The following is a 26,988-nucleotide window of genomic DNA, read 5'->3' on the forward strand; positions in this document are numbered from 1 at the left end:
AAATATTTAGGCACCACACCATACATAATTCGTTTCCTACCTTTTAAGGATCCCTGTGATCCGCCATATCACATGTTCTTGTTACTTGGCCTAATTAGCCTTTGGCGCAGTAGAATCAGCGACATGTACGCTGAACCACCGCGAAGCAGTCGGGTGCTTTTTCGGGAATATTCTGCTTACGTTCGTAGTGTGTACGCTGCACAAGAAACAGCCTGGGACTGTAGGTCTTTACTGGGCGCCTGCACTTGCCTCTCTTTGAAGGTGTCTTCACTCACCTAAAATTTCTGTTGAGCTTTGCTCGTTTTTCTTTGTTCTGTTTCACTGAAATTGCACACCTATGTCATAAAAAAGTGGGTAAGACACTCGGCTTCTAAGCGTGGGGTCGTAGGTTCGAAACTCACCACCGCGAAAATTTTACCGTTTGAAATTATTCCAATTTGTACATTAATATCTTTGTAGCGATTCACCTCACGTGACAGACGGACAAATTTTCTCGTTGGCAGGCACACCAGTGTTTACACATTTGTTGTTTGATATGTCGAACTTGCTGGACACTTCGTGACGAGCTGGAGGCAAACATAGCTAACCACGCACAAACTAACCCATATATATATATATATATATATATATATATATATATATATATATATATATATACATATATATATATATATATATATATATATATATATATATATATATATATGGGCGCATTTAGAATCAGTACTCCTTTTATAAAACAAACATAGTCGTAGTAAGCGAACCGACAACGGCAGGGAACAGCGTACAAGCCTCGAGCTTCTCAATTGTCATTTTCTTCTTGCACGAACAGCGCACTGTGCTTCTCCAAGTAGCAATACTATTCTTCACTACATTCACTTGAGTCATCCTGGTGACTTAGGGACAGGACACCACAGCAGGGTCATAGTAGGGTTTTAGCCGGTGTATGTGCACGATCACGCCCGCGGCGTCGTTGATCTGAAGACGGCTCAAAAAGCTCGATGACGTAATTCACTGGTGAAACTCGCTTGACAACACGGTAAGGGCCGCGGTTCTTGCAAAGATTAGTCAACGGACCGGGGCTGGGTGAGGGGATCCAGAGCCATACAAGTGGGCCGGGGTATAAGACATTGGAGCCTTCGAGACATCGCGACGATCTTTTAGGCAGTGTGTTCAATGGGGCTGGTTGGTTCATCTTGAGAATAAAAACAGAAACAGCGCAACACATGACGAGACAGTAAAGAGCACAGGACAGAGTGCTAAATAGTAACCAAATGCTCTATTTGCAGAAGCAGCATATCAAGACATCATTTAATATGACAAAGAACATAAAAAGAAGGATAAGAAGGATAAGCGTCAGCCAACAAGTTAATCCAGTTCTTTTGTTGAGAGCGTAAGGAACGCAGAACTGACACACGCGTCGGCACATTTCAATATGCAAAATGGTTCAAAGATTACCCGAGCACGCTTTTCACTATACCTGCCAATTATTTCGCACTTCTTAAATATCGGGGTGCAACCACACGTGGTACAGTGGCCAGCCAGATGACTGTACGGGTTTCCTTTTAGTGAGGCGGCATGCTCACGCAGCGATCATTATTGCACAACCCGTTTGCCCGATATAGCATCAATCATGCGATCGAAGGTAGCAGGTGAAATGCAGAACCCGAAGGGCATAACGTTAAACTCGTACATGCCATCGGGAGTGATGAAAGCTGTCTTTGGGTGGTCAGCCTCATCGATGGCAACCTCCAATAGCGAAAGCAGAGCTCTAAAGACGAGAGGTATTCGGCACCTTGCCGACAGTCAAGACTACCGTCGAAGCGAGGCAGTAGGCAGACGTCTTTTCTTGCAATCCTGTTTAGGCGTCGATAATCGATACAAAACCGAACGGTGCCATCGTTTTTTCGCACTAGAACGACAGGTGACCACCAAGGGCTTTGAGAAGGCTGAATGACGCCGCGCTGCAGCATGTCGTCCACTTGTTCCGTGATAAATCGGCGCTCTTCTGCGGAAACGCTATACGCACGCTGTCGAAAGGGGGCATGGGAACCAGTGTCGCTAGTATGAGAGACACTTGTCGTGCGACCCAAGGATGGTTCGTTGCAGTCGAACGAAGAAACGAACTCGTTCAGTAGAGTAAAAAGTTGAGTGCGATGAGACGGCTAGAGGTCTGCGGCGATGGCGTTGTCAAAAATAACTGGAGGCAGTGCTCATGAGACGGAAGTTATGGCGTTCAGATGTAAACGGGTGGCGCCATCGCCAACGTCAAGGTCTTCAATACATGTGACAGCTTGCACAAATCCTAAGGTCTCACAGCGCAGTATGGTCACAGGATATCTGTGCGGATTACAGATGGATATCAAAACGGATTCAGACCTAACAGTGAGGACGGCCAACGGGAGAAATAAGTTCTTGCGGTGATCAAGGATGTCAGATGGTGTAAACGCCGCAGTTGAGTCTGGCGCGGCAGTACACGACAAGGTCGCATGTACCGACGCCCCCGGAGGTAGATCAATATCGTCATCAGCGAAGGCTTTGTGAACATTGAGGTCGGCGCCGACCGATGGCGAGTTACATAGCGGTGAAGGGCCACTTGCGCGCGAGAACAATCGATGATGGCACTATGACGTGACAGGAAGTCCCACCCGAGGATGAAATCATGAGAACAGGAGGGGAACACAAAAATCTCGATGACGTACAAAACGTCTTGGATGACTACACAGGCACTGCGTACAGCTGTAGGATTAATGCGTTGCGCGCTAGCAGTGCAGCGTGCCATGCCAGATGGAGAGCTCCTGAATTTTTCAGCTTGCGACAAAGATTTTGAGAGATGATGGAAACTGCGGCCCGGGTATCGATAAGCACTTGAGCGGATGCTCCCTCGACATGGACGTCAACGACATTCTGTGGTAAAAATTGTGGTCTTAGAAAGTTCGATGAGCTTGCAGTTCTTGCCTCCGGAACTGCGCTAGTCAAGTTCCCTCGGCAGTAGCTGGCGGACTACATATAGGTGACAGCGACCGTCGATATGGCGACCAAGAATGTGGCTTTCTGTACGGCGGTCGCGATCGAAGAGTCTCAGTGGCAAGTCAGCGGCATCTTGGCGGCGCATCTCGGCGGCATGTTGTGGCGCCTAGGTAAGCTGGTCGAAAGCGTCATGGTGCGAGGGCATGTTACGACGACAAAAGCGCGCAACGTTACCGGCAGTGCCAAAGACAAAATAAATAGGTCTGTTGTCTCCTGAGCGCCACGTGTCGGCTGGACGAAGAAGCTGGGGTCACTGCCGTGGAACGGGAACAGGGGAACCCGGTGCGTTGGTGGTAGGATGGAATATGATGGTGGGGGTCGCCGTGTGACAGCAAGAGCATACTTGAACGGCGGAGGTGTGACCCGTGACCGGCAGTCGGCATAAGAGAGCGGTGACATGGAGATGCGAATAGCGGCGGGTAGTCAACATAGGAGAGCGCTGCAGTCGAAGGAGCTGGCGGGCGAACTGGGATAAGTGCGTCAGATATTTGGGCACGGATGACTTGTTGTTCGGGCGAAGGCAGTGTTGGGGCACGCTCCTGGCTGTGAGGGAGCGGTGACAGCTGGCGGGCCACTTTCTCGTGAGTGAAATGCTTGAGCAGAAGGACGAGAGCAGAACGATCGGTATGGCCAGCGGCATCTGCAATGGCCGAGACTCAGTCAGCCAGTGGGAGATTTCGGCGGGCGATGTTACGTTGGCGGGGCAATTAGTCGAAACTCTGACACAGGTTGAAGAGTACGGCGACGCTGGTTGAACTCTTGGCCAGCAGCGTTTAAAACGTGTCGTCCTCAATACCCTTGAGAATATGGTTAATCTTCTCGTCCGCCGCCATCTTTGGATTAGCACGGCTGCAGAGATCCAAGACAACCTCAATATAGCTCGGGAAAGTATCACCCGGTTTATTTATTTTTTCTTGATTTGTGATACCCTCAAGGTACATAATTGTACAGTGCAGAGGGGAGGGGCGAGAATACATTCCAAGAGTAAAAAAATACTGGATTAGTTCATGTGATTCGCAGTGCAGGGAAAAAAGTGATATGAAAAAAAACTAGTAATGTATTCGTAACAACCAAAACAGGGACTTACATAATATGAAAATACAGAAAGAGTACACTTTAGCAAGAAGACAATGTTCACGAATAAGTACGTCATTATGCCATTTGCCACTATACATTATTTTATGTAGATTAGTGTATTATTAAGAAGAGTGGGGTCACTGATGCTTACTAATGATGTAGGTAGATTATTCCAATGAACTGAAGTCCTAGGAAGGAATGATTGTGAGCACGCGACGGCGTTATGACGGGGTACGTTAACTTTATGTACGTGATAACGACGGGCCGAATAATAAGGCGCAGGGTGGATTCAAAGAGGGCGAAGAGATGCGTTGCGGTAGTAGACTTTATGAAAATGGAAAATGCGTGATTTCTTTCTGCGAAGAGATAATAATGCGATTTGAAGGGTACTCTTCATTATTGTAACACTAGCAGTGCGATGGTGGTTAGCCAAGATGACATGAACAGAGCGATTTTGCGCAGATTAAACTTCGTTAATTAAGGTGATTTCACAGGTACGACTGTGAAAAAATGCTCTCTAAGATGATAGAGGAATAGTTACTAGTATTTTTTTAGAAATCTCGTCGTGGTTTCCTCTATTCTACAAGCAGACGTAAGCTTAAGAGAGTATATTATTTTTTATGCCAGTAGATTTAAAAATTACGGGATCCATAGGTAAAAAATTGCAGCATGATCCAAGACATCCTCAATATACTGGGGGAAAGTCTCTTAGGGTGTTGCCGTACTCGGTGGCGTAGACGCTGTTTGGCGCGCAGCTTGCGGGCAGCGGGGCGGCTAAACGCTTCGGCGAAATGTGTCTTGAATGTGTACCAAATCTGGAGGGAGGGGGGGGAATTTCAGATTCGTGATTCTTAAACCATAGATTTGTGGCGTCAGCAAGATAAAATATGACGTTATTCAGTTTAGATTGGTCGGCCCACTTATTGTGAGCGCTTATACGTTCTTAGGAGGACAACCAGACTTCGACGTCATGTTGTCCGATCCAGCAAAAGATGTCCGGGTCGGACTGACGGAGAACGCCGGCGCAAGTGACAGGGGCAGCCATGGGTGCAGTCGGTGCGTAGGTCGCATCAGTCATGGTGACGGTGGGCAACGCATGATTGCTGAACTCCAAAGTGACTTTAGGGATCCCAGAAATCTCCACCAAATGTAATGATGTTTATTTAAAAGTGAGAAGCAGCAGATAAACAGCAGCCTAGCAGCAGCGAACAGGCCGAGCTCTCTTGCTAATAACAGCACGGGTCGTCGTCGTCGTGTCCGAGCTTCTATCGGAATCGGAAACACGAGGCTCGTCGCATCTGCTTCATGATAATCTCTCTCTCTCTCTCTCTCACTCTCTCTCTCTCTCTCTCTATATATATATATATATATATATATATATATATATATAGACACGTAGTAGTCGAAAACCTGATCTGCCGGTGAAGTGCGTCGGCTATTGTATACGACGAGCCATCGAACGTTCCAGGGTAATCACTGGTGCTTGCGTGTCTTCCAGAAAGTTCTACAGCATTTGCGTTCCCCATACGTGCAATCACATTACACATGGCTCGGTCACAGCAGGCAGCGGATAGAACCATTGATATCATTCCAGAAACTTCCCATGCATGCAGGCGCGTTCAGCGCTGAGCGATTACGTTTCGTAGGCGGTGAAAAGCATTTACCCGAAAAAGATAAACAGGTCCAAGCGTCAATATATATATATATATATATATATATATATATATATATATATATATATATATATATATATATATGTATATATATAGATGGTGTTCTATCTAAATGGAACAAATGTTAAAACGACAGAGTCGGCTAGCGGGCTGAGGCAAACTCAGTGATGTTGAGAACCACGCGGCCTGGTGCGCGGCATTTCCTCGTTTCCGTGGTGCCAATACGGAAGTTGCACGTTGCTTTAAAAATGGCCGACGGGCGTGTTTTCGACTAAGTCGTATTCATGGAGCTTACCTAAGAAAGCCTGCTAAATACGACAAGCGCATAATAGCGCCACTAATTCAATGTCCGCTGATGGCATATCGAGAAACAAAATCCGCTAGCAATTGCTGACGCGTCGTGAAAAGGAAACGTGCACCACGTCTGTAGGAAGCCATTGCTTGCCCACGTGGACCCTGCACCGAACCACACGTCGCATGACGTGCGCGTGGCCATGCCGCCCACTTGCACCGTCATGAGCGCAAGAAGCGGGCGCGGTAAGTGCATACGATATAGCACCGCTTGGGCGGCACGGCGACGCGCGTTTCTCGTGCGAAAAAAGAGCCGTGCGGGCTTGGCTTGAATTGCGAGTAATCGAAGGTCGAAAAGAAACGAGAACCTCAAACATAAAGGGATAGGATAACAGTTCGACGCCATTGGCGGCAGCTTTGGCGTTGCGGCACCTTTGATACGCTGTCATAGTCTACGCGAAGCGGCTACTCGTGCTTTTGCGCATTGTCGAACATAAAAGACAATGGTCACGCTGTTGAGCCCTATAACTTACGGTGAACGGAATATGTGGATATCGCTCCTGGCAGATGTCGACTGCGTCACACAGGCTTCGCAAGAACTGCAAGGCACAAGACACATATATAGACACATAGCTTTCAAGAAAACTGGCATTTTAATATGTAGCTAACGTGATAACTTTTAAATCAATATTGAAGGTTTTCGACCATCCAATAAGGTGTGTTTTATTTTTTCCCCTTGAGCGTTTGAGCGAGGTACGTGACTTCTGACTTTAGGGTTACAAAACTCCCAATTAGGAGGTTTTGCAGAAGCACGTCATTATCATCTTTCTGGCTTACCATACCATTACTGATAACAGTAACCGATATAAAAATCAACGCAAGAAAATGTGCCCTCTCACAGATTCATTTCTTTAATGATGCAGAGCTTGAGGCGATGAGTGAACAATATGTGTGGAGAGCGACATGGAGGTTATGGCGAAGAGGCTTTTTTTTTTTTCTTCATGGTTTACATCAGCACTGCCACTGGCTTTCCCGTATGTTGCCAGAAGTCGGTATGTTACCAGATGCCTTGCATTACCAAGTGCATTCTGACAGGCTTCAGACCCTGCCTATTCCTAAGTGGAGCTGGGAACGTCCAATCGCCAATCGCTGGGTGAGTCTGCATTATCTACGAGCACCTGCAGGAAAAAGCCTCTCCCCCTCCTAACATGCAACGCTTGCAGTGAACGCGCTTATGTCCTCTATATCATGTGTTTTGTTTTTGAGTTTAATAATACAATTGTAAAAATTCGAGATACCAGCAAAATATACAAAAAAATAAATAAAACATGGAAAATTCCATTGTGCTGGACTAGTAAAGCTAACTTCGTGCATCAACAAGCATTTTCAGTTCGTTTGTTTGGCCAGGTGGAGGTTACGCATTAGCAACACTGTTTTTCATAAGCGGCGGCTTTTCACACGCCTCTTTATTGTGACCCGTTTATGCCAAATGGAAAAAACATTTCATATGGGGCACTGCCGTAGCCATAAAGAGTAATAACGGGGACAACACTGCCCTTGGTTGAGTCATGTTATTGGTGGAGCGTGCAAAGACAATCATCCGTTCCAAACTGGCGCGGGCTAATGCCAAATACATCGCAACATATCGCCGAGGATGCCATAAAAATGCTTTGTCATCCCATTATTGTGAAAACTGATGCCCACAAGTAGTCTAAAAAACCGATTAGGCACAATAAAGTAGTTCCTCGATGTCCGCGATTTCAGGCTGTAACGAGCGTGAAATTTAGCTGAATGTTGTCATTATCATCAACATCTTCAGCCGAGTTTAGAGTTGATTGCAGGGTGAACGCTTCTCGTGTAATCTCTAAATAAACCTGTCTTGCGCTAGCTGGTTCAACTTTCACCTGACAATTTTATATTTACTCATTGGATCACCCCAGTTAATTTTCTGCCGTTGTCGACTGTGCGTCCACCGGCTATCTGCAACACGCATTACATGACCTACCTAGCTCCATTCTTTTTGTCGTTGTAATGCCGACTAGAATATCGGCTATTGCAGTTTTATGTAGGATTCACGAGGTTCTCTACATGTTCCTTAACGTTACGCCTAACATTTTTTGTTCCATCGCTGCTTACGCGGCGCTTTACTTCTTCACGAGCTGTTGTTGTGAGCCTACAAATTTCTGCCCTATATGCTAGCACCGGTAGAAGCAATGATTGTACACTTTTGCAGCGAAGCTGTTAGTCCTTCAGTGGTCGGCATTTTTCGTGTCCGCGTTCATTAGCGAAAATGCGGGCCAATCATGACGGCAGTGCAGGCCAGGGGCAGTGACTAGCACACATATAATAAAGCAGCGGCTTCAAGCACTCAGCAGTGATATCAACTATGCATTCATTCTTAGCAATCATGCGTACAACATACAGAACCGATAAGTTCCAAAAAAGAAAAAGCACAAAACAAGCACCTGAATGGCAAAATATATTACAAACATTTCCTGATAACAGTGCGAAGCACGTAGCGCTCCCTACATACGTTTGCCGGTAAGATTTACTTTTAATCAAGCAGCTCAATCTTTTGTTGCAATTTATATTTAATGGTGCTGAACAGCACAACGCCGTCTGTAAACCGAAAGTTGTAGAAATATTAGATGTTTATTCTCTTATATGCTTCTCCTATGCATTCAGTGAATAGCATTGGAGACATTGTATCTTCTTGTCTGACCGCTTTCTTGATAGCTAATTTTCTACTTTGATTGGGGATAAACAAAATAGCTGTGACATCATTGTAGATATTTCTCCAGATATTCAAGTATGCCTCCTTTACAGGCTAATTGTGCAAACTTTGCATGACTGCTTGCACTTCTGCTGAATCAAAAGCCTTTTCGTATTTTCTGAAGGTCATATAGAGATGTTGATTATCTCAGCAGGTTTATCAATTACCTGATTGATTACGCGCAAGCGATTCATCGTAGAAGTTCGCTGCCTGAAGTCAGCCTGTTTGTTTCGCTTGGTTGAACTCATGTTTTGCCGTTATTTTAATGTAAGTTATCTTGTTGAATATTTTATGCAATACTCAAAGCCAGCGAATGAGCCTACAATTCCTTTAAAGACTCGCTTCTTATGAATAAAGGCAATGTTGGCGTTTTCCCAATTCGCTGGTAGACCTGAACTAATGACACACTGTGTCTAAAGGGCAGCAAGCTTTTCAGGCACATCTCCTCCACAGTCATTTAAATGGACTGTTATTCTATCATTCCTTTCTGCTTTTCACCGGGGCATGTCTTGTAAGAGCTTTTTAACCTCATGGCTGCTTTTAGAAGGCGAATCTGCATCCTGTTCTCCACTACTTCCATTGAAAGTTGCGTGACAACTCTGGGAAGTGCATAAATGTCAGTGCAGAACAGGTCAGTGTGTAATTGTTCTTCTTTGTCTATATCATCAAAAGTGGTGATGACATTTCCTTGCATTTATTTCACTGCATACTTCTTGCCCTGTCCTATACCAAGTTTTCTTTTCATTAATAGGCGCGTATTTTTTACTGCTGCCTCAAACTTTCCTACGTTATAATTTCGAATATACCTTGCCTTATCTTTGGTGATAATGTTTGACAGTTCAGCGACTTTTCCATGATTTTTCTTGTGTAGGCACTGTCCTGCTTTGTCATTTCTTTACCAGGCCCTTTGTTACTGGGAGAGCATACCTATATGTTCGCTTGGTGCCTTACTGCTCCCTTCATTTCCTATTTTGTAATAAATCTACTTGCAGTTTCATTAATTACATCTATGTGATCTTCATCTTCGTGTTCTAAAGCTGCATATTCATTTGAAGCGAATAGCCTGAATCCATCTGCTTTTACCCTTAATCCGTGTAGGTTGGGCTGTGTCTTCTTGAACAATTTTACTCTTTCGCTCTTGAAATTGAGAGGAATCTAAGATGTCATGAACATATGGTCACGGCAGTTTACCCTACCGAACATTTCTACATCATGAAGAATGCTGGTATCAGCCGAGAGTATGAAATCAATTTAATTCCTTGTTTCTAAATTAGGGCTTTACCAGGTCTACTTGTTGTAACAACAATTCCTCAAGAAGGCACTCAGTATTCGGAGTCTAGTCTTTTGTCGAATTCTACACACACCTTTCCTCTAGTGTTCCTAAAATTGATGCCATAATTTTGAATTGCTTGCTCCCGAACCTGACAACATGGCCAAAAATAGTACATGACCGGGGTAGTTGGAGAAGTATGGGAGAGGCCTTTGCCCTGCAGTGGGCGTAACCAGGCTGCTGCTGCTGCTGATGATGATGCTTACTCCTCTTCCTCCTCCTCCTCTGCCTTCTGGATTGGATTGGCGGAGCTCGCTACGTCCTTGCGCGCGCTTTTCTGAGCGCAAATTGGTGTGCGCCTGGTCTTTTTTGCTGGAATTTTGTACAATCGGTTGCCGCTGCTTTCCTTTCCTCTGTATTGACTCGGCGCGGCTTGGTGCGGCGCACAGGCTTGGTGTGCGCCTGCTTTCTGCATTGAGCTTTCAACACATCGCTCGCTTCTCACGCTTATTTATAAATACGAAGTGACCGTCGCTTAGCGCGGAAGTTCTGTGCTGCGGGCGTACCAGTTATGTAAGCTCGCAGTAATGCCGGGAAACTTTCATACAAAAGCAAATGGTCAGAAAGCAGCGCTTTATTTTTCATTACTTTGTGATGTACCTTCAAACTGGGTAGCGCCGAGCGATGCTTTCTAACAGACGCAGAAGGAGTCTTTGCAGCGCGTATGACCATTAATTGACTCCCACCACAGCCATGTGAGATGCGACTGATGCAGCGGCACAGTTACCCTGTAACCGGTAGACAGGAGGTGGCGCTTCACTTTCTGCCAATAACTTTCTATTTTTTGCATGTGAACGCCCGTCACCGGGTCAACAAAGTTCACGCTGTGGTTTACTGTTTCCCATTGCAGATTGAGGCTCGCTCCATTAGTGTCTACTAAGTTTGTGATGCCGTTGTATGCGGCCATTAATCACTGTGGATGGTGGTCCCCGGCTCAGCATTGGCTGCAATAACGGGGCCTAGCGTCGCCGCGTCTCGTCGGTCGACCTTGACAAGTCGGCTCCCCGGTGGTCACGCAGATCATCTCGAATACCCATAATCCACGATCTGCAATGCCGCCGTGATCTTGGCGGCTCGGCGGAACGTCGTCGCCCTTCATCAGGCGGCATCGATTGTACTTTCGCTTGCAGCGAAGGAGGCATTCATCAATTTGCATAATCTTCCTGGGGCCACCGAGCGGGCGTCGCGCCAGCAGCTCGTCCCGCACGACCTCAAGAGCGTAGTTCCTCCAGTTGGCGTTGACGTGGTCCGACAGATCAAGCAAGTCGCCGGTCATCTCCTTCAAAATCTGCGTGCCTATATTTTTGCTCACGCCATACGTGAGCCAAATCACTTGCCGCATGGAGACGTGGACGTTCGGACGGCCACGGTGGTCCGTGTTGGCGAAATAACTTCCCCCACCTCTCTGCTCGTGAAGTGCAGCGGTACCATGTAACAGCGACAGCTGCTTTCGGCACCTGTTGCACCAGAAGGCAGCCCGGCGTCCATTCCGAGTATTCCTATACAATGTGACGGCTTCGCGTTCGCAGGTTGGCTGGTACGGGTTGAAACCCAGGTCCTTGCAGGTGCCCCAGTACTCGAATGACGGCACGCCACATGGTCTGCCACTGGGGCGCGGTGGGTGGACAGCGCTTGAAGTCGGAGCGAGCCGAAGCGACCGTCCTTTAATCATCATTTTAACTTCGTAATCTACTCTCGTCAAGCCATCGTCGTCATACAGTCTGCACATTCTTGTCGGCAAGGCGTCGTAATCACGCGGTCACATTACCATCGTCACTACTTCAGAAACGTCATTTCATTGTCGTCGTGCCTATCGTCGTCATACCGACTTTCAGAAGAGTGCGTTTTGCATATAACCAAAGCAAAGGAGGTCTCAAAATGACCACTACCGTTTTAAATAAACGTGACTTCAATCGTGCTCGAATGCTAACCTCATTTTCGTCGACATTCATCGTAAGATGCGTTCCGCCTTTTTTGCTTGCTCTTCTCTACACAGTTGACCATCTTCGTTGCCTGTATCAGCCCTTCTTCCCAACTAAGTTGTCAAAGTCGAAGTACTCGCTTATGTTCTTGGTGTTCGAGAACATGTCTGACCACGCTGTTTTAAGCGGTGAGCAGGAACAGGCTGCATGTTACTCCAAGGGGCAATCTCGTCAGCGTACCCTTTTGCATGTCTTTTTCTGAAAACACCGCAATGTCTCTTTCCTCGGGCCAAAGAAACCGAAAAGTAACTGGCTTTTTTCCTTAGAGCAATCGAAAGGACGACATTTTTATATCTGTATTGTAGCCATGAAGTGACCCCTAAGTCATAGTAATGTGTTCTCGTGTGAAGCGACCATCAACCATCTTCTGTGCCACTGTTTTTGCTCTGATACCCAACGTCAGACTCTCCAGTGCGATTTAAATAGTCTGGACGATAGGCCATTTACAGAGCAATAGTCTTCGGAGCCTGGCCTCACCGCTCGTTAGCCGAGGAAGCAATTCGAGCGTTTTTTCAATAGCTGAAGGCAACAGACTTGAGTGCCCCACTGTAGACATGCTTCATCTGGGTTAGTGCATGTGAAAGTGCGATATAGACTCATGTATTCTCTATCTCTTTCACTCTACCATCCCCCTCCCCACGTGTAAGGTAGGAAAGTGCGCTTAGTCTTGTCAACGTCCCTTCTCTGTCTCTCTCTTCACGAGGTGCCAGTGTATATCGCCGGATTTGTCGAGCTCTCGGTAAGGCAACTGCATCTACTACTCTTGACGACGTGCCGAATACCACTCGCCTATTCTTCGTCATCATTCTTCCCGCATAGTTTATTTGTACAGCACGTATGAACTCTTTGCCGAATATCAAGGTGGCCGATTCACAACTTCCGCATGACTTGTTAGCAGGTGCTCGGTGTACTTGTTTTGGTGAGTATATAACAGTTTCTGCTGGATGAAAATGTGGCACAGAAGCTTAATTAGAATGATAACAGCGATTTTCAAGTTGCCGAAAGGTTGAAAAACTCAATTATACAAGGCCCTGCTACCTCGCACCTGTCACCTCGTATTGCGATTGTTTTCTTGAAGTGCCCCATAGTGCGCATCGTTTTCCTTGTGTGCGTCGGTAAATGATTTCAATATCAGAGCCCCATAGATCTATTCCTGGGTGAGCTGCCGTCACGTGCTAGGTAATTGTACAAATCGCAGTAATTATCTACCTGCCATGTATTTTGTATACTGAATTCCAAGGAGTACGTACCGTTCAAACCCATCTTATCCTATACATGAAAGCGATTCAACCATCTAGGCCTGTCATTATTAAAACATTGAAAACTCGCTAATTTCACGACCAGCGACAGACGCGGTTAATATCTGGTTTGTGATCGGCGAAGTAATATGTTTAATCGATTGATAACCATAGCATTGAGCGGAAGCGCCAGCACATGTATCAAATAACAATAGTATTCATCTATTCACTCAAAATATAAGTTGTGCGAAACTGATTGCCGAATTGTCTGCGGACGCCGTTTAACGTTTTGCCCACATGCCTTGTTTGGTGGTGTTGCCGACATTGTTGCTCTAGAATGCGTCAGTCTCAGTAACAAGATCTCGACTATTGTTCATGTCTACAATTAATAAAATTCATCTTCCGTTATTTGCACACATGTAATCGGCAGCAAAAGCTCGGTTTCTCGCGAAATTCGTTCGAAGTTTCTTTAAAAAGAACGCGTATGATGATGGCGGGATTTCCTTTTAAACGCATTTACAATAGCCATGCATTTGAAGATGACTCGATGTAGCAATCCGACTGCTAAATGTGCAAATTAGTCCAATTACCTCTTTAACCAAAAGGGCTCCGACATGGATCCCAATGGAAGGCTTGAAGCGCGCCATCCTATGAGCTTAATCCGCTTCTAGAAATCCAAATACTTCATGCTACTAATCTTTACTGAATAAGGAATTCCGGGCAATTTCATAAAATAAAGGAAAACTGAACTTATGAACAGCGGAACCTTCATGCCGTAGTAAGCACCCGTGAGGTACATAACTGCGTGTGCCTCACAGGCGGGCGAACACTAAGCGAGCGTTCGTACTAAGCCGCCACCTCAGTCGCTTCATGCTAGCCCGATGACCAACCGCGAAGTAGGGACGCACTCATGGGCTTTTAATAAGGGCAGGGCCGCTTCTTCTCGTAAAATTAATTCTTTCTGCGTGAACTCGGTGGGAATTTATTGGGCTGTAAACATTAGCAGCGTCAAAGTCCTGCATTTGTGGAAATGGTTATGAGCTTGTCGAATGACCGGCTTCAAATGTTCAATTGGTAACAGTCACCAGAGTGTTTTGGCTAAAAGAGTAAATTAGTTTGATCTAAAAAATTGCGTCTGCATATGCTACATTTAGTCATGTTCGAAGTATCGTTTGATGGTAAAAACAATGAAGAGCAAATAATTTATTTACCTCATCTTCCCTTGCCTTAAAAAGTTTCAAACGCATTTTGTGAAAAATATGCTGTAAATGTGGTTTTCAAACAAATTAGAAAATCAGCCACTCCCAAAGCATTGTGAAAACATTAAGATGCCAAATAGCCAAAAATCTGTTATAAATACGCCTAAAGCATGTCTTTCTAAAAGTTCTGTAAAGCAATTTTGCTTAGAACACCCAGCCAAACTTTAGAACTATTTCCGTAAAACGCCATTAACCTGACTTTGCATGTTGATGGAAGCACGTGGTTAGGCATTACTAAATTGCGTCAAACAGCAAGTGTGATGTTGACACTATGGGCAAGAAGCATAATGCAACGGGAACGCATAAGAGCCGCTGCTTCGTTATCTGGAAATAATCTAACCAACAGAAACGCGCAGACATTTTAAGTGGTGCGTGTGATTTTTTAAAGAAATTGCGAGCACCAATATAGAAAACGCATATAATTTCTGCTAACCACACGGCTTCTCCATAACATGGTATGATGCTCGAGTTAGAATACCATGGTGACTTCAGCAGGACAAAATGGCAAGACGTACCTCGACAATTAGGTAGTTCGGTGGATTCGGCTTCACTTCTTGCATGTAATGGCTGCAGTTCTTGAAGAAAAAGTTAGTTGCACGGCCAATCGGTGATGCAAGGAAGAGTGCTGAAACAATTGAAGCAGAATATATGGTTTAGGAAAAAAAGCCCTCCAGAAAGAAAATCGTAAGTAGCAATCGTGTTGCTTTAATAAGCATGCATGGAGAGCGTGTCGCAAGAAAATACAGTGAATTTGGGCAGCGCCTGCAAAGAAACGACAGCTTAACCCTATAGCCATCCTCATCATCATTATTACCCTATTTATGTCCTCTGCAGGAAGAAGACCTCTCCCTGCGATCTCCAATTACCGCTGTCCTGCGCAATCTTCCTAATTGCCACCTAACTTCCAGCCGCAAATTTCCCAATTTCGTCGCACTAGCTAGTCTTTTGCCGTCCTCTAATGCGCTTCCCTTCTCTTCGTACCCATTCTGCCCGCATAATGGTCCAACAGTTATCTAATCTACGCATAGCATGACCTGCCCAGCACCATTTTTTTCGCTTGATGTCCATTAGAATACCGTCTACACCTGTTTGCTCCCTGATGCAAACTGCTCTCTTTCTGTGTCTTAAAGTTATGCCTAGCATTCTTCGTTCCATCGTTCTTTGCTCGGTCCTTGACTTGTTCTCAAGCTTCTTTGTCAGTCTCCAAGTCTCTGCCCTATATGTCAGCACCGGTAAAATGCACTGATTTTATACGTTCATTTCAATGATAACGGTAAACTTCCAGTCTTGAGTTCGCGATGTCTGCCGTATGCAATCCAACTCATTTTTATTCTTGCGTGAATTTCCTTCTCATGGTCAGTGTTCCCTATGATTAGATGATGATTATTTTGGTAAATATTTTACATGATACTGGGAGTCAGCTAATGGGCCTATAATTTTTCAGTTCTTCAACGTCTCCCTTTTTATGGATTAGTATAATGTTTGCATTCTTCCAGTTTTCAGGGACCCTTGCAGTCGACAGACACTACGTATAAAGAGCCGCCAGTTTTCCAAGCATTAGGTCTCCTCCATCTTTGATTAGATGGAGGAGACATAATGGCGCGAGAGACATATCGCGCGAGCAGGCGCCATATGAACCACGAGATAACGGCGGGCATGCAAATTCCCAGCACGTGCACAGTTAGGAAAACGTGAGAGGATGTGGACGAGAATCACGAGAATCATGCATCGTATCTGTGTTCTTTACAAATATTCGAAGCGTCGTGAATACGCGCACTTCCTTAGAATCTGCCTTGGAGACTTGCAACGCCGACATCTTTGTGCTTACCGAAACGTGGCTACATTCACAGATTCAAGATAACGAAATTCTTCAAACCGCACATCATTTTTTACTGTATCGTTGTGACCGTACAATGCGTCAGGGAGGCGGCGTGCTCTTAGCCATTTCTAAAGATTTCCCATCTCAGTGTATTCATGTCAACACTGACCTCGAAACGGTTTGGGCCATCATTTAAATCAATCACCAGAAGATAATCGTTGGTGTTTGTTACCGCCCCCCAACTTATTCATCTAACTTCGTAAATGAGATGCATAATATCATTAATATTGTTACATCTCGTCATCCTGCATTACCTTTATTTTTGCTTGGCGATTTTAATCTACCGAACATAATATGGAATACTGAACCTCCAACTTTACACCCTCTTTCTTCATTAGCCAATGAGTTCTTAGACATGTGCTCTGTCTTCTCACTTTTACAACTTGTTACTCAACCCACACGCACTACCGAATCCGTTGAGAACACACTTGACCTTCTATTACCATCACGGCCTGACCTAGTTTCCGACATCACCTATTTACCCGGCTTGAGCGACCATTCAGCACTTTCGTTTGACTTAAATATTTTGCGGCCAAAAGCCGGTAAAATATTCAAATCTTTTCGGGACTACGCGAAAGGAAATTTTGAAGCAATCAACGCCGAATTATCTGCTTTTCTAGACGTATTTATAAGCAACTTCGACAGCCGTACCGCTCAGACCAATTGGAATATGTTTGCTGCAAAAGTTGCGGAACTAACAAACAAATACATCCCACTGCGCACCATTGCATGTAATCTAAGCGCCCCATGGTACAACATCCGTCTCAAGCGCCTGTCTAATAAAAAGAAACGCCTGCACAAATTAGCCAAACGTTCACCTAGCGTAAACCGCTGGACCAAATACAAGCTGGCGGCAGATGAGTATGTAGCCGCACTTAAACAAGCCAAAGATCACTTCCTTGGCAATACCTTGCATTTAATGCTTAAACCCGAAACCAAGAAATTCTGGCGCGTCATTAACCCCAAGGCGGACGACATGATAACCTTAATCGACAGCTCTGGAAATGTTATTCCAACTAATCAATGTGCGTCGGCGCTTAATGATGTTTTCATGCACAACTTTTCACCAACTACACACATTACTCTTCCATCCACGCACGACTACGATTACCAAGCAATGTTTCCCATAATCATTGAACCAGCAGGTATCATACAAATTATCTCATCTTTAAAACTATCTTCGGCTCCAGGACACGATTTAATAAATGCGAAATTTTTGGAAAGCACTAGCTGTTACTCTTCAATTTTCCTAGGAATGATCTTCCAACAGTCGCTACATAAGGGTTATTTGCCTGATGAATGGAAGATTGGGAAGGGGATCCCACTCCATAAGTCGGGTGACAAGCATTCTCCAGATAACTACCGCCCTATCTCGCTCACTTCCATTCCATGTAAGATGTTAGAACATATACTTGCCTCTAATCTTGCTAGCTTTCTTGAAACTGAGTTATTTTTTTCACCATCGCGACATGGCTTCCGCAAGACATATTCATGTGAAACACAACTAGTTTTATTTACGCATAAGCTAAACGTCATTCTTGACTGCTCTTCAACTGCCAACTGTATATTTTTAGACTTTTCGAAAGCGTTTGACAAAGTGTGCCATAACCTTCTAATGTGTAAGCTGCATCGAATTAACATTGATCCCAGGCTGCTTGCATGGCTTGAGTGCTTTCTTTGTAACCGTTCACAGTTTGTCTTTGCTAATGAATCAACATCTCAACCGAGCAGAGTACAGTCCGGCGTACCTCAAGGGTCGGTACTTGGTCCCCTCCTTTTTTTAATTTTACATAAATGATCTACCCTCTTGTGTTTCCTCTAACATTCACTTATTCGCCGATGATTGCGTAATCTTCAGGGAAATAATATGTGACACTGATATATCTTCTCTTCAATCCGACCTTAACGCTATTTCTACTTGGTGCCAATCATGGTCAATGGAATTAAATATTAAAAAATGTAAATTTATGCGCGTGGCCAGAACTTCTAACCAGCTTCCTTCTTACGGCGTTAATAATCTCCCCTTAGACCCTGTTTCCTCCTACAAATATCTTGGTGTCCATATTACTAGAAACCTCTCGTGGTCCATGCACGCTTCTTACGTAATTAAAAATGCTAACCGCATGCTGGGATACCTAAAACGCAATTTCACTAAGGCACCGCCTTCCCTAAAATTAATGTTATACAAGTCACTAGTCCGCTCAAAACTAGAGTACGCCGGAGCAGTTTGGGATCCCTTTCAGAAAAACCTGATTCACTCTTTAGAAATAGTACAAAATAACTGCTCGTTTCGTTTTTTCTTATTATAACCGAACTGCCAGCACTTCTGTAATAAAATTAAACCTTGATTTGCCATCTTTAGCCTCTCGCCGTAAAGGCTTTAGACTTTCACTTTTTCATAAGATATTTCATCATCCTTCACTTCGCGACGAACTTATCTCCCCTCCTCAATACATTTCATCAAGGTTAGATCACAATAATAAAGTTGGAATTTCATTATGCCAAACCAATGTCATGTCTCATTCATTCCTTCCGCATACATCTGACGAGTGGAATCACCTACCAGCCTCAACCGCTACTATTGTTGACCATCAGCACTTCACGGCAGTATTAGATAACATTGTATAAACAGAAGCATTTCATTTGTGTTTTTGTACTACCAATTGTATCACTGTTATTGTTTTGTATTACCGGAACACTGTATTACGGCACTGCATGCACCGTATTTAGTTTTATTGACCAGCACTCCAGGAACACTCAAATAACATTGTATAACCGAGAACCATCTATTTCTGTACTATTAACTATTTTGCTGCACTGTACTTTTCTCATTTTTTTTTGTATTTGATGTAACCACTCCCCTCATTAATGCCTCTGGCCCTGAGGGTACACGAACTAAATAAAAAAAAATAAATAAATCGACTGTTATTCCATCTTCTCCTGCCACTCTTCCTTGCTTCATGTCGTCTAAGGCCCTTCCGACCTCATCAATAGTTATAGGAAGAGTTTCTGTATATTGTTCATTACTGTTTCTAGTTGAGCTATCCTGACTCTTCTGGGCACTGTACAAGTCAGTATAGATTTCTTCCGCTGCTTTTATTCTACCTTCGACATTCCAGATGATATTACCCCGATTATCTTTCAGTGCATACATGTTGGTTTGTCTGATGCCAAGTTTCCTTCTCAGTGATTTCAGGCTGCGTCCATTTTTACGGCTCCTTCAGTCTTCCTCACGTTATAATTTCTAGCATCACTTATTTTCGCTTTGTTGATCAGTTTTGACAATTCCGGGAATTCTATCTTATTTCTTGAGGTGGAAAGTTTCATTCTTTTTCGTCTCTTTATTAGGTCTTTTGTTACTTGGGAGAGCTTGCCTACTGATTGCCTTGGTGCCTGACCTCTCACTTCAATTGCTGCGTCTGAAGCCAACCTCGTTACGGTTTCATTCATTACCCCTTTGTCATCATCATCATCGTATCTCTGTTCTAAGGCTGCATATTTGTTTGTAAGTACCAGCCTAAACTTGTCTGCTTTTACCAATACAGCCTCTAAGTGGACCTGTTTTTGTTGACCAATTTTACTCTTCCTCTGTTCAAAGTGAGGTGAATCCTAGCCCTCACCAACGTATGATCACTGCACTTTACCCTACCTATCACTTCTACGTCCTGCACTATGCTGGCTTCGGCAGAAACTATGAAATCAATTTCATTTCTCGTTACACCATTTGGGCTCTTCAAGGTCCATTTTCTGTTGCTACGTTTCCTGAAAAAGGAGTTCACTATTCTCAGCTTATTCCTTTCTGCGAATTCTACCAGCATCTCTCCTCTGGCGTTTCTAGAATAGACGCCGTAGTTGCCAATTTATATTCCTAGTTTGCACTTCTCTCATCGCTAGTTCAGTATCTTCATAAATCTTATCTACTTCCTCATCGTCGTGACAGTATGTTGGAGCGTAGGCTTGTACTGCCTTCAATCTATACCTCTTATTGAGTTTGATCACGACTACTGCTACGCTCTCATTGATGATGTACAATACGTCAATGTTGCCCGCCATGCCCTTATGGATTAGGAATCCTACCCCGTATTGCTTCTTATCAGGGAGACTTCTACGGCAGAGGATATGGCCGTTATTTAGCAATGTGTAAGCCTCACCAGTTCTTTAATCTCACTAAGGCCGATATTATCCCACAAAAATGTCTGATATTTCCTCAAAGAGCTCTGCTAAGCTAACCTCAGTCGAGAGGGTTCGGGTGTTAAACGTTGCAAGGGTCACTTTCCATTGGTGGCCTGTCCGGTCCCAGAGATTGTTAGCACCTTCTACTGCGTTACAGGTCTGACCGCGGCCTTGGTCAGGTGCTCCGCAGAGGCTGGGGACTAAGGGCCATTGGTTAATTGTCGATATCATCAGGGAGGTTGTGGCCGAATACTGCACCAGGGAGGCCAATTCTTGTTCTGGTAAGGAACTTTCTTCGTTCAAGCTTAGTGAGCCTTCTTAATTTGTTTGTCCTTGGATTAGTATGGTCCACTCCCTCTTGGCATCTTTCGTCGGCATCAGGCGCCAGTCCAAGCCTGCAGATGTAGTGCACTGGAGAATGTCATGCGCAGATACACCATCGTTGATTTAAAAAAGAAAAAAATGGGGGGGGGGAGGGATTTCAACTTCCGTCTACCTCAACCGAAAATAAGACATAGCTCAGTAAGATAATTCCGCAGGTGGCTAGGCTACCTTGACGCCGAAAAGTGCGGCCCCGAGGGCCCTATGTGCCTTAGAGATCCGATGATTTGTCCGCCCTTTGCAGTTTATTTCGTCGCGCCGCCGTATCAATACCGCTCTGAGCCTCGCGCAAAGCAGGCGTCCTTGACAGCTCCCAGTAGTGTCTTCAGCCTTTCTACAGCTTTGGACTGCGGCTATACTAGAGGTAATGAGAAGGAGGAAAGGGGGGAGCGGGGTGTAACTGACCATGTAGTTTTTCTGGGAACACTTCGGGCCTAAGCGCTAGGGAGTTGGGAACTGTGTGCCTCATTTAACCTACAGTGGTGCCTCCTTCCATCAGTCAGAAATGGTCTGAACATTTCGTGCTGGTAAGAAAGTGACGAGTCTGCTACCGCCGCGGTCGCAATACAATTCTCAGGAATACAAACGAAAATAAGCAACAAATAATAACTGCAGATATAGACGAAATGAATGGACCCATATACGATCGTTCTCACGTGCTGAAATATCTGTGTGTTAATTGTACAGCTAGGTGTTTTTGCTACTTGCCTTCCCTTATTCTTTGCGTGAATGCTCTAAACAAAACCTTCCTGTAATTTTTCTCTTTACCTATTGTGCGGAAATTTCGCATCCTCAAAGAGAGCCCATTTTTGCACCGCTCCTCCTATGTTGCTGCGGAAAAGTTCTTGAACATTTGTAGTGTTATCGAGCGTGTAGTGCCAACATCTATTGGCTTATTAGGTTCCACGAATACGTTTTCAAGATCTGTATAAGCTAGCCTCTATGTACTGTGGGCCTATCAACGGTGAACTGCGGCAGATGGAGATGTTCTGAATGTGTCTGCGTTATATTTTCTTGTGTACATTCGGACATATGTTCTATAGCACACATTCAGAAAAGGAAGAAAACTGCTTGGAACAACAGGTAAGCACGAAGAAGACGAAGAAAAGAGCGCCTTTCTGGGTGGAGCGGTAAGTCTCATCAATGAAGTAAGTATCAGCAATGCCGCTACGGCTTCCACTGTATTGTGCCTTGCTCTTTAACGAAAGCATGCAGATCCCTTTTTATACTGTGTAACAGCTGCTCAGAATTCCTGTGGTGTGGCATAACCTGCAAACTTGGGAGGAATCCCTTCCTTAGCCGAAATAATTTGTCAACTTGTTACACTTCCTAATATGTCGACGTCTGGTCCACATGCTCTGACCACGAATATACTACTTAGATGTACCATCGCTGCGCGCCTCTAGACAAGGTTGACACTAACACGAGCCTACGATTTCTGCATTGAAATGGGTGACATTACTGTGTCACTCGCGACCTATGTGATATTGCTACGTCTCGCGCCGCCCTGTCCGAACATAAAGCAACGCATTCGACTCGAGCTACATATTGAAATCTGAGTCGTAAAACTAACCTATTCGACTCGAGCTACATATCTAAATCTGTGTATTAAGCTAAGCTATAGGTATAATGATAGCGCTTAGTAAAATGGTATTGGGTTAAACGCGATGCTTACGTTGTCTTTACTTTTGCTTAATGGAAGTGTAACATTCTTCAACACCTGTTAAACGTACAGGTGTTGACGTTACGCAATCACAATGACCTTGACGTTACGCAATGATTATCTTTATGAAGTACACCATTCGCATGCTATGCTAAAATGTATAGATCAGTACAGAAGGATGAACGCTGTGAAACGTGGCCAGACAGTAAAGTCACATTCACCTAGGTGTTTCTTGTTCCTTGTCGTGGTTAGAATGGCAAGGGGAGATATATGCAGAAAGACCGACACACATACAATATGCACTTTTTTGTCACACTACAGATATGGGAGAGCATTTAGGTGTTCCATACATGTTGTATTAAAGTGGCTCGTACGCATTCTGTGGTATTGGCCAGGAAATGGCATATACGCAGTGACTCTATAATTTCGCTATTCCAGATCGGCGGGTACAGCACGCATCCATTAGGAACTATTAATTGAATAATTTTTATTTCGTGGTCGTTTTATCGTTTGATATATGTCGACACAGATGTGTTCACAGGCCCACTTTCTTCAAGCAGTGCTTATTTAAGCCGATTTTCTGAAGCTTGGTGTTTATAGTTGACCTAACAGGTACATACACACACACACACACACACACACATATATATATATATATATATATATATATATATATATATATTGCTGTCTTTGCTGATGTTATGTGTGGACGTTGAGCCCAACCCATGGCCCTCGGCTTCCGACTTGTTATCACAGTTGCTTGAAGGTCGTAACAATATCCAAAAAAGGCTTGATGACATTGAGTAGCAAATAAAAACTGTCGAGGAAACTTCTGTGACGATTAAAAGCTTCAGTGATAGAATTACTAGTCTTGAACGACCGTTCGTCCACACTAAACAAAAATAACGCGAAACGGGAGTAAACCGCTCGTCCTGTATCGCATTCCCGTTTCTGGGTTTTTTTTACTACGTACCAGTCGAGGTAAAAAGTTACTACCATGCTGACCAAGTTTTTTGTATGTGGAAACGAGAGTAATTTTTTAATCTGTGTTAAGGTTTTTAGGGACGATAGTGGGACTATATTTTTACTCCCATCACGAAGTTCTAGCGGATATTCCTGAGAGTTATTTTTCAAGCCGATTCGCGAGTTTCTTGGGTCTGATGTGAGAGTATTTTTTTACCTCTTTCATTAACTTTTCTTAGCTTTATCTGATAGTAATTTTTCAAGCCCATTCTGGAGTTTGTTGGAGGTGATGTGAAATTACTTTTTTACATCATTTATCCAGTTTTCTAGGCTATTCCTCGGAGTTATTTTCAGGCCTGTTCTCGAGTTTGTTGGTACTGATGTGGAGGTATTTTCTTATCTCGTTATCAAGGTTTCTTAGCTCTACCTGAGAGTAATTTTTTGAGCCCATTCTGTGGTTTCTTGGAGCTGATCTCGGAGTATTTTTTTACCTCGTTCATCAGGGTTTCTCAGTTCTTTCCGAGAGTAATTTTTCAAGCCCGTTCTGGAGTTTCTTGGGCCTGATGTGGAAGTATTTCGAAGACAATTGAAAGATTACAAGGATGATTTCATGGATCCCAAGCATGAGCGATTGTTTATTAGTTCTGACATGTTTCTCATAAAAAAGTCAGGCATGAGTTAATCATCACAAAACTATAGCCTTATAACATGTTGTGATAAGCATAATAAATATTTGTAATAATACACAGACTGGGGCTGGTAACTGCCCATTAGATCTCTCATAGCAGAATAAAATATATCACAACACATTCAATGTGCAATCCCACTAAAGTACCGTGAAAACAAACAACACACAATATAAAATCTAACTGATAAATATACAGTCAGTACTAGACACGTTCACATTAAACCCACTGAATATGCAGATCATTCCTTCAAACAGGCGGTTGTCCAGAACATGGGTGTGCAGTGCATTCAATGGATCAGTATGAACATAACTATGCAACATAAAAATATTGCACTTAAGGCCAAATGTCATCTGCTGCTAACGGCCATTACTGCCCCAGACAAAATGAAACAACCATGTGGCAAATACAGCAAGAATTCGTACTATCACATTAGTGCCGGCCACTGCCCACCCATATCTCTCACTGCAAAAGGAAAACTATCAAGGCATTCACGATGTTGGGAAACTAAAGCACAGTGAAAACAAAATGACACACAATACAAAATCTAACTCATAAATACACAGGCAGTACTAGAGATGTTCACATTAGACCCACTGAATATGCAGATCATTCCTTCAAACAGGCAGTTGTCCAGAGCATGGGTGTGCAGTGCATTCAATGGATGATTATGGACAAAACTATACAACATAAAATTATTGCACTTAAGGCCAAATGACATCTGCTAACGGCCACTACTGCCTCAGACGAAATGAAACAACCATGTGGTAAATACAGCAAGCATTCGTACAATCACATTAGTGCCGGCAACTGCCCACCACATCTCACGGCAAAATAAAAACTATCACAACACATTCAAGATGTAGTGAAACTAAAGTACAGTGAAAATAAATAAGTGACACAATATACAAAATCTAACTCGTAAGTATTGCAACAATCAAATGAGAGAGCACTAGAGATTATCATTAGACCCATTGATAGCATACTGACCTTGAAACAGCTAGTTGCCTAGACATAGGTGCACAGTGCAATGAATGGATAGTTAGGAAGAAAACTGCAACAACCATGAGCAACATGTTCTATCAACTTTCAAAATTTCTAAAAGAATGACCTCACTCAGATGAGGAAAGTGGTGATTACTAATACACACGACAAAACATATATGTGAAAACAGCCATTAACTGATACCACTCCCCCTTGTGCTCAAAGAAAACGTATGCAGCCCTTTTTCCACAGAAGAGGAACATGTTGCACAACTGTATTGCAGTACTTATGGGTACAAGCCAGATTTCAATTTCGTTGCCTAAAAATTGTAGTGCTTCTTAGATAGTCTAAAAGGTAATTGAGTGTGTTGCCCTTGTCTGTTTCTAGGCATGCAGTTGTGATGGATGCCATATGCTTGTGTGACAAATTGAACGTAGTGCTACCTAGATACGACTACAAGGATGTATATTTGTAGCGGCCCTCAAACCCCTTCATGTGGCCAGTCAGCATCTATGGTGTATCTTTGTATTGCTCATCGAGCACTATTTACACACAGAAGGCATGTCTGAATACCAAACCACCTTATTCTCCACAGTTACTTTAAAGTGAATGCGTTGTGACAAAGTGTAATGTGAGAAATCCATGATAAAGAAAAAAAAGAAATAAAAGTAGCTAATTGAACTTCCCCCTGAATTACCAATTTCTGGGCCATTAAGTTTTGCATAATACACTTGTGGTCATTAACACAGAGCCACGTTGGTCTTACCCAAGTGTCACAGGACATCCTTCAAATTATCATTTGGTACGGAACCATTGAGCATGCTGCTGGTGCTCTTGCCCCCACTGGGAATACCTGTGGCATACTAACACACGTTTAGTTGCTAAAGGCCCATTGCAGAGATACTAAAGAGAAACAGTAAGTCATTTTAGATTCATAAAACAATCTTTCAGAACTGTATTCATGAACATTGTGGCAATGAGCGGATTAATTGAAGAAAAAATGAAGATTGAACTTTCATTTTTCAAGTTTTATGTAGTGCCCGCACATCAGTGTGAAGTCATACTTCAACTAAGTATATTCTTTGACACCTTTACAACGGAATTCATCAATATTGGCCAGTAGAACATTAGCTAGACCCGAACAGACACCGTCAAATTCCATATCACAGCGAGCTGGAGCAGGAATTTTAAGGCGGTGGTGGCGACACCAGTTTTCGTTTTTGCAAGTTATCTGGCTTATCAAGTCACGGTAAGAGTTGTTTTTTCGGTGCTGTAGAAGAATGATTTAATAAAGCTCAAATAAATTTTCTCTTTCGTGTCCCTTTAAAGCAAGCACTGTGCTACATGGCTTGGGCAACCTTCCGGCCGCAGAACCCACGAGTGCTTTTGTTAGGCAAAATAATTTTTACAGAAACTCTTGAGGATATGCATCTAAAAATTTTTTTTTGCCTAGCAATAGTTCTTGTAAAAATTGACTAACTCCAATGATTTCACCCGTGGCTTTGTGTAGCTCAAATTCAGAAAGCAGTGCTCAATATATGTCAAACTCTTGTGGGCCCTTTTTGAGTAGATAACGTGGAAGACCCAGAATGAAGCGAAAAGGCAG

The 26,988-nt window shown here is 43.8% G+C and overlaps 1 protein-coding gene across 1 annotated transcript in view; it reads right to left on the bottom strand.

The window, feature by feature from the left end:
* LOC126524330 (uncharacterized) overlaps nt 1-26,988 on the bottom strand; it is a 120,001-nt gene that overhangs the window by 47,877 nt on the left and 45,136 nt on the right. The window contains exons 2-3 of the mRNA XM_050172663.3: nt 15,169-15,278; nt 6,605-6,670 (exon numbers count right to left, since the gene is read on the bottom strand). Of these exons, the coding sequence (XP_050028620.2) occupies nt 6,605-6,670; nt 15,169-15,278 (176 nt within the window). The remainder of the gene's footprint in view (nt 1-6,604; nt 6,671-15,168; nt 15,279-26,988) is intronic.

This window comes from Dermacentor andersoni, chromosome 3 (assembly GCF_023375885.2).
Source record: "Dermacentor andersoni chromosome 3, qqDerAnde1_hic_scaffold, whole genome shotgun sequence".
Lineage (NCBI taxonomy): Eukaryota > Metazoa > Arthropoda > Arachnida > Ixodida > Ixodidae > Dermacentor > Dermacentor andersoni.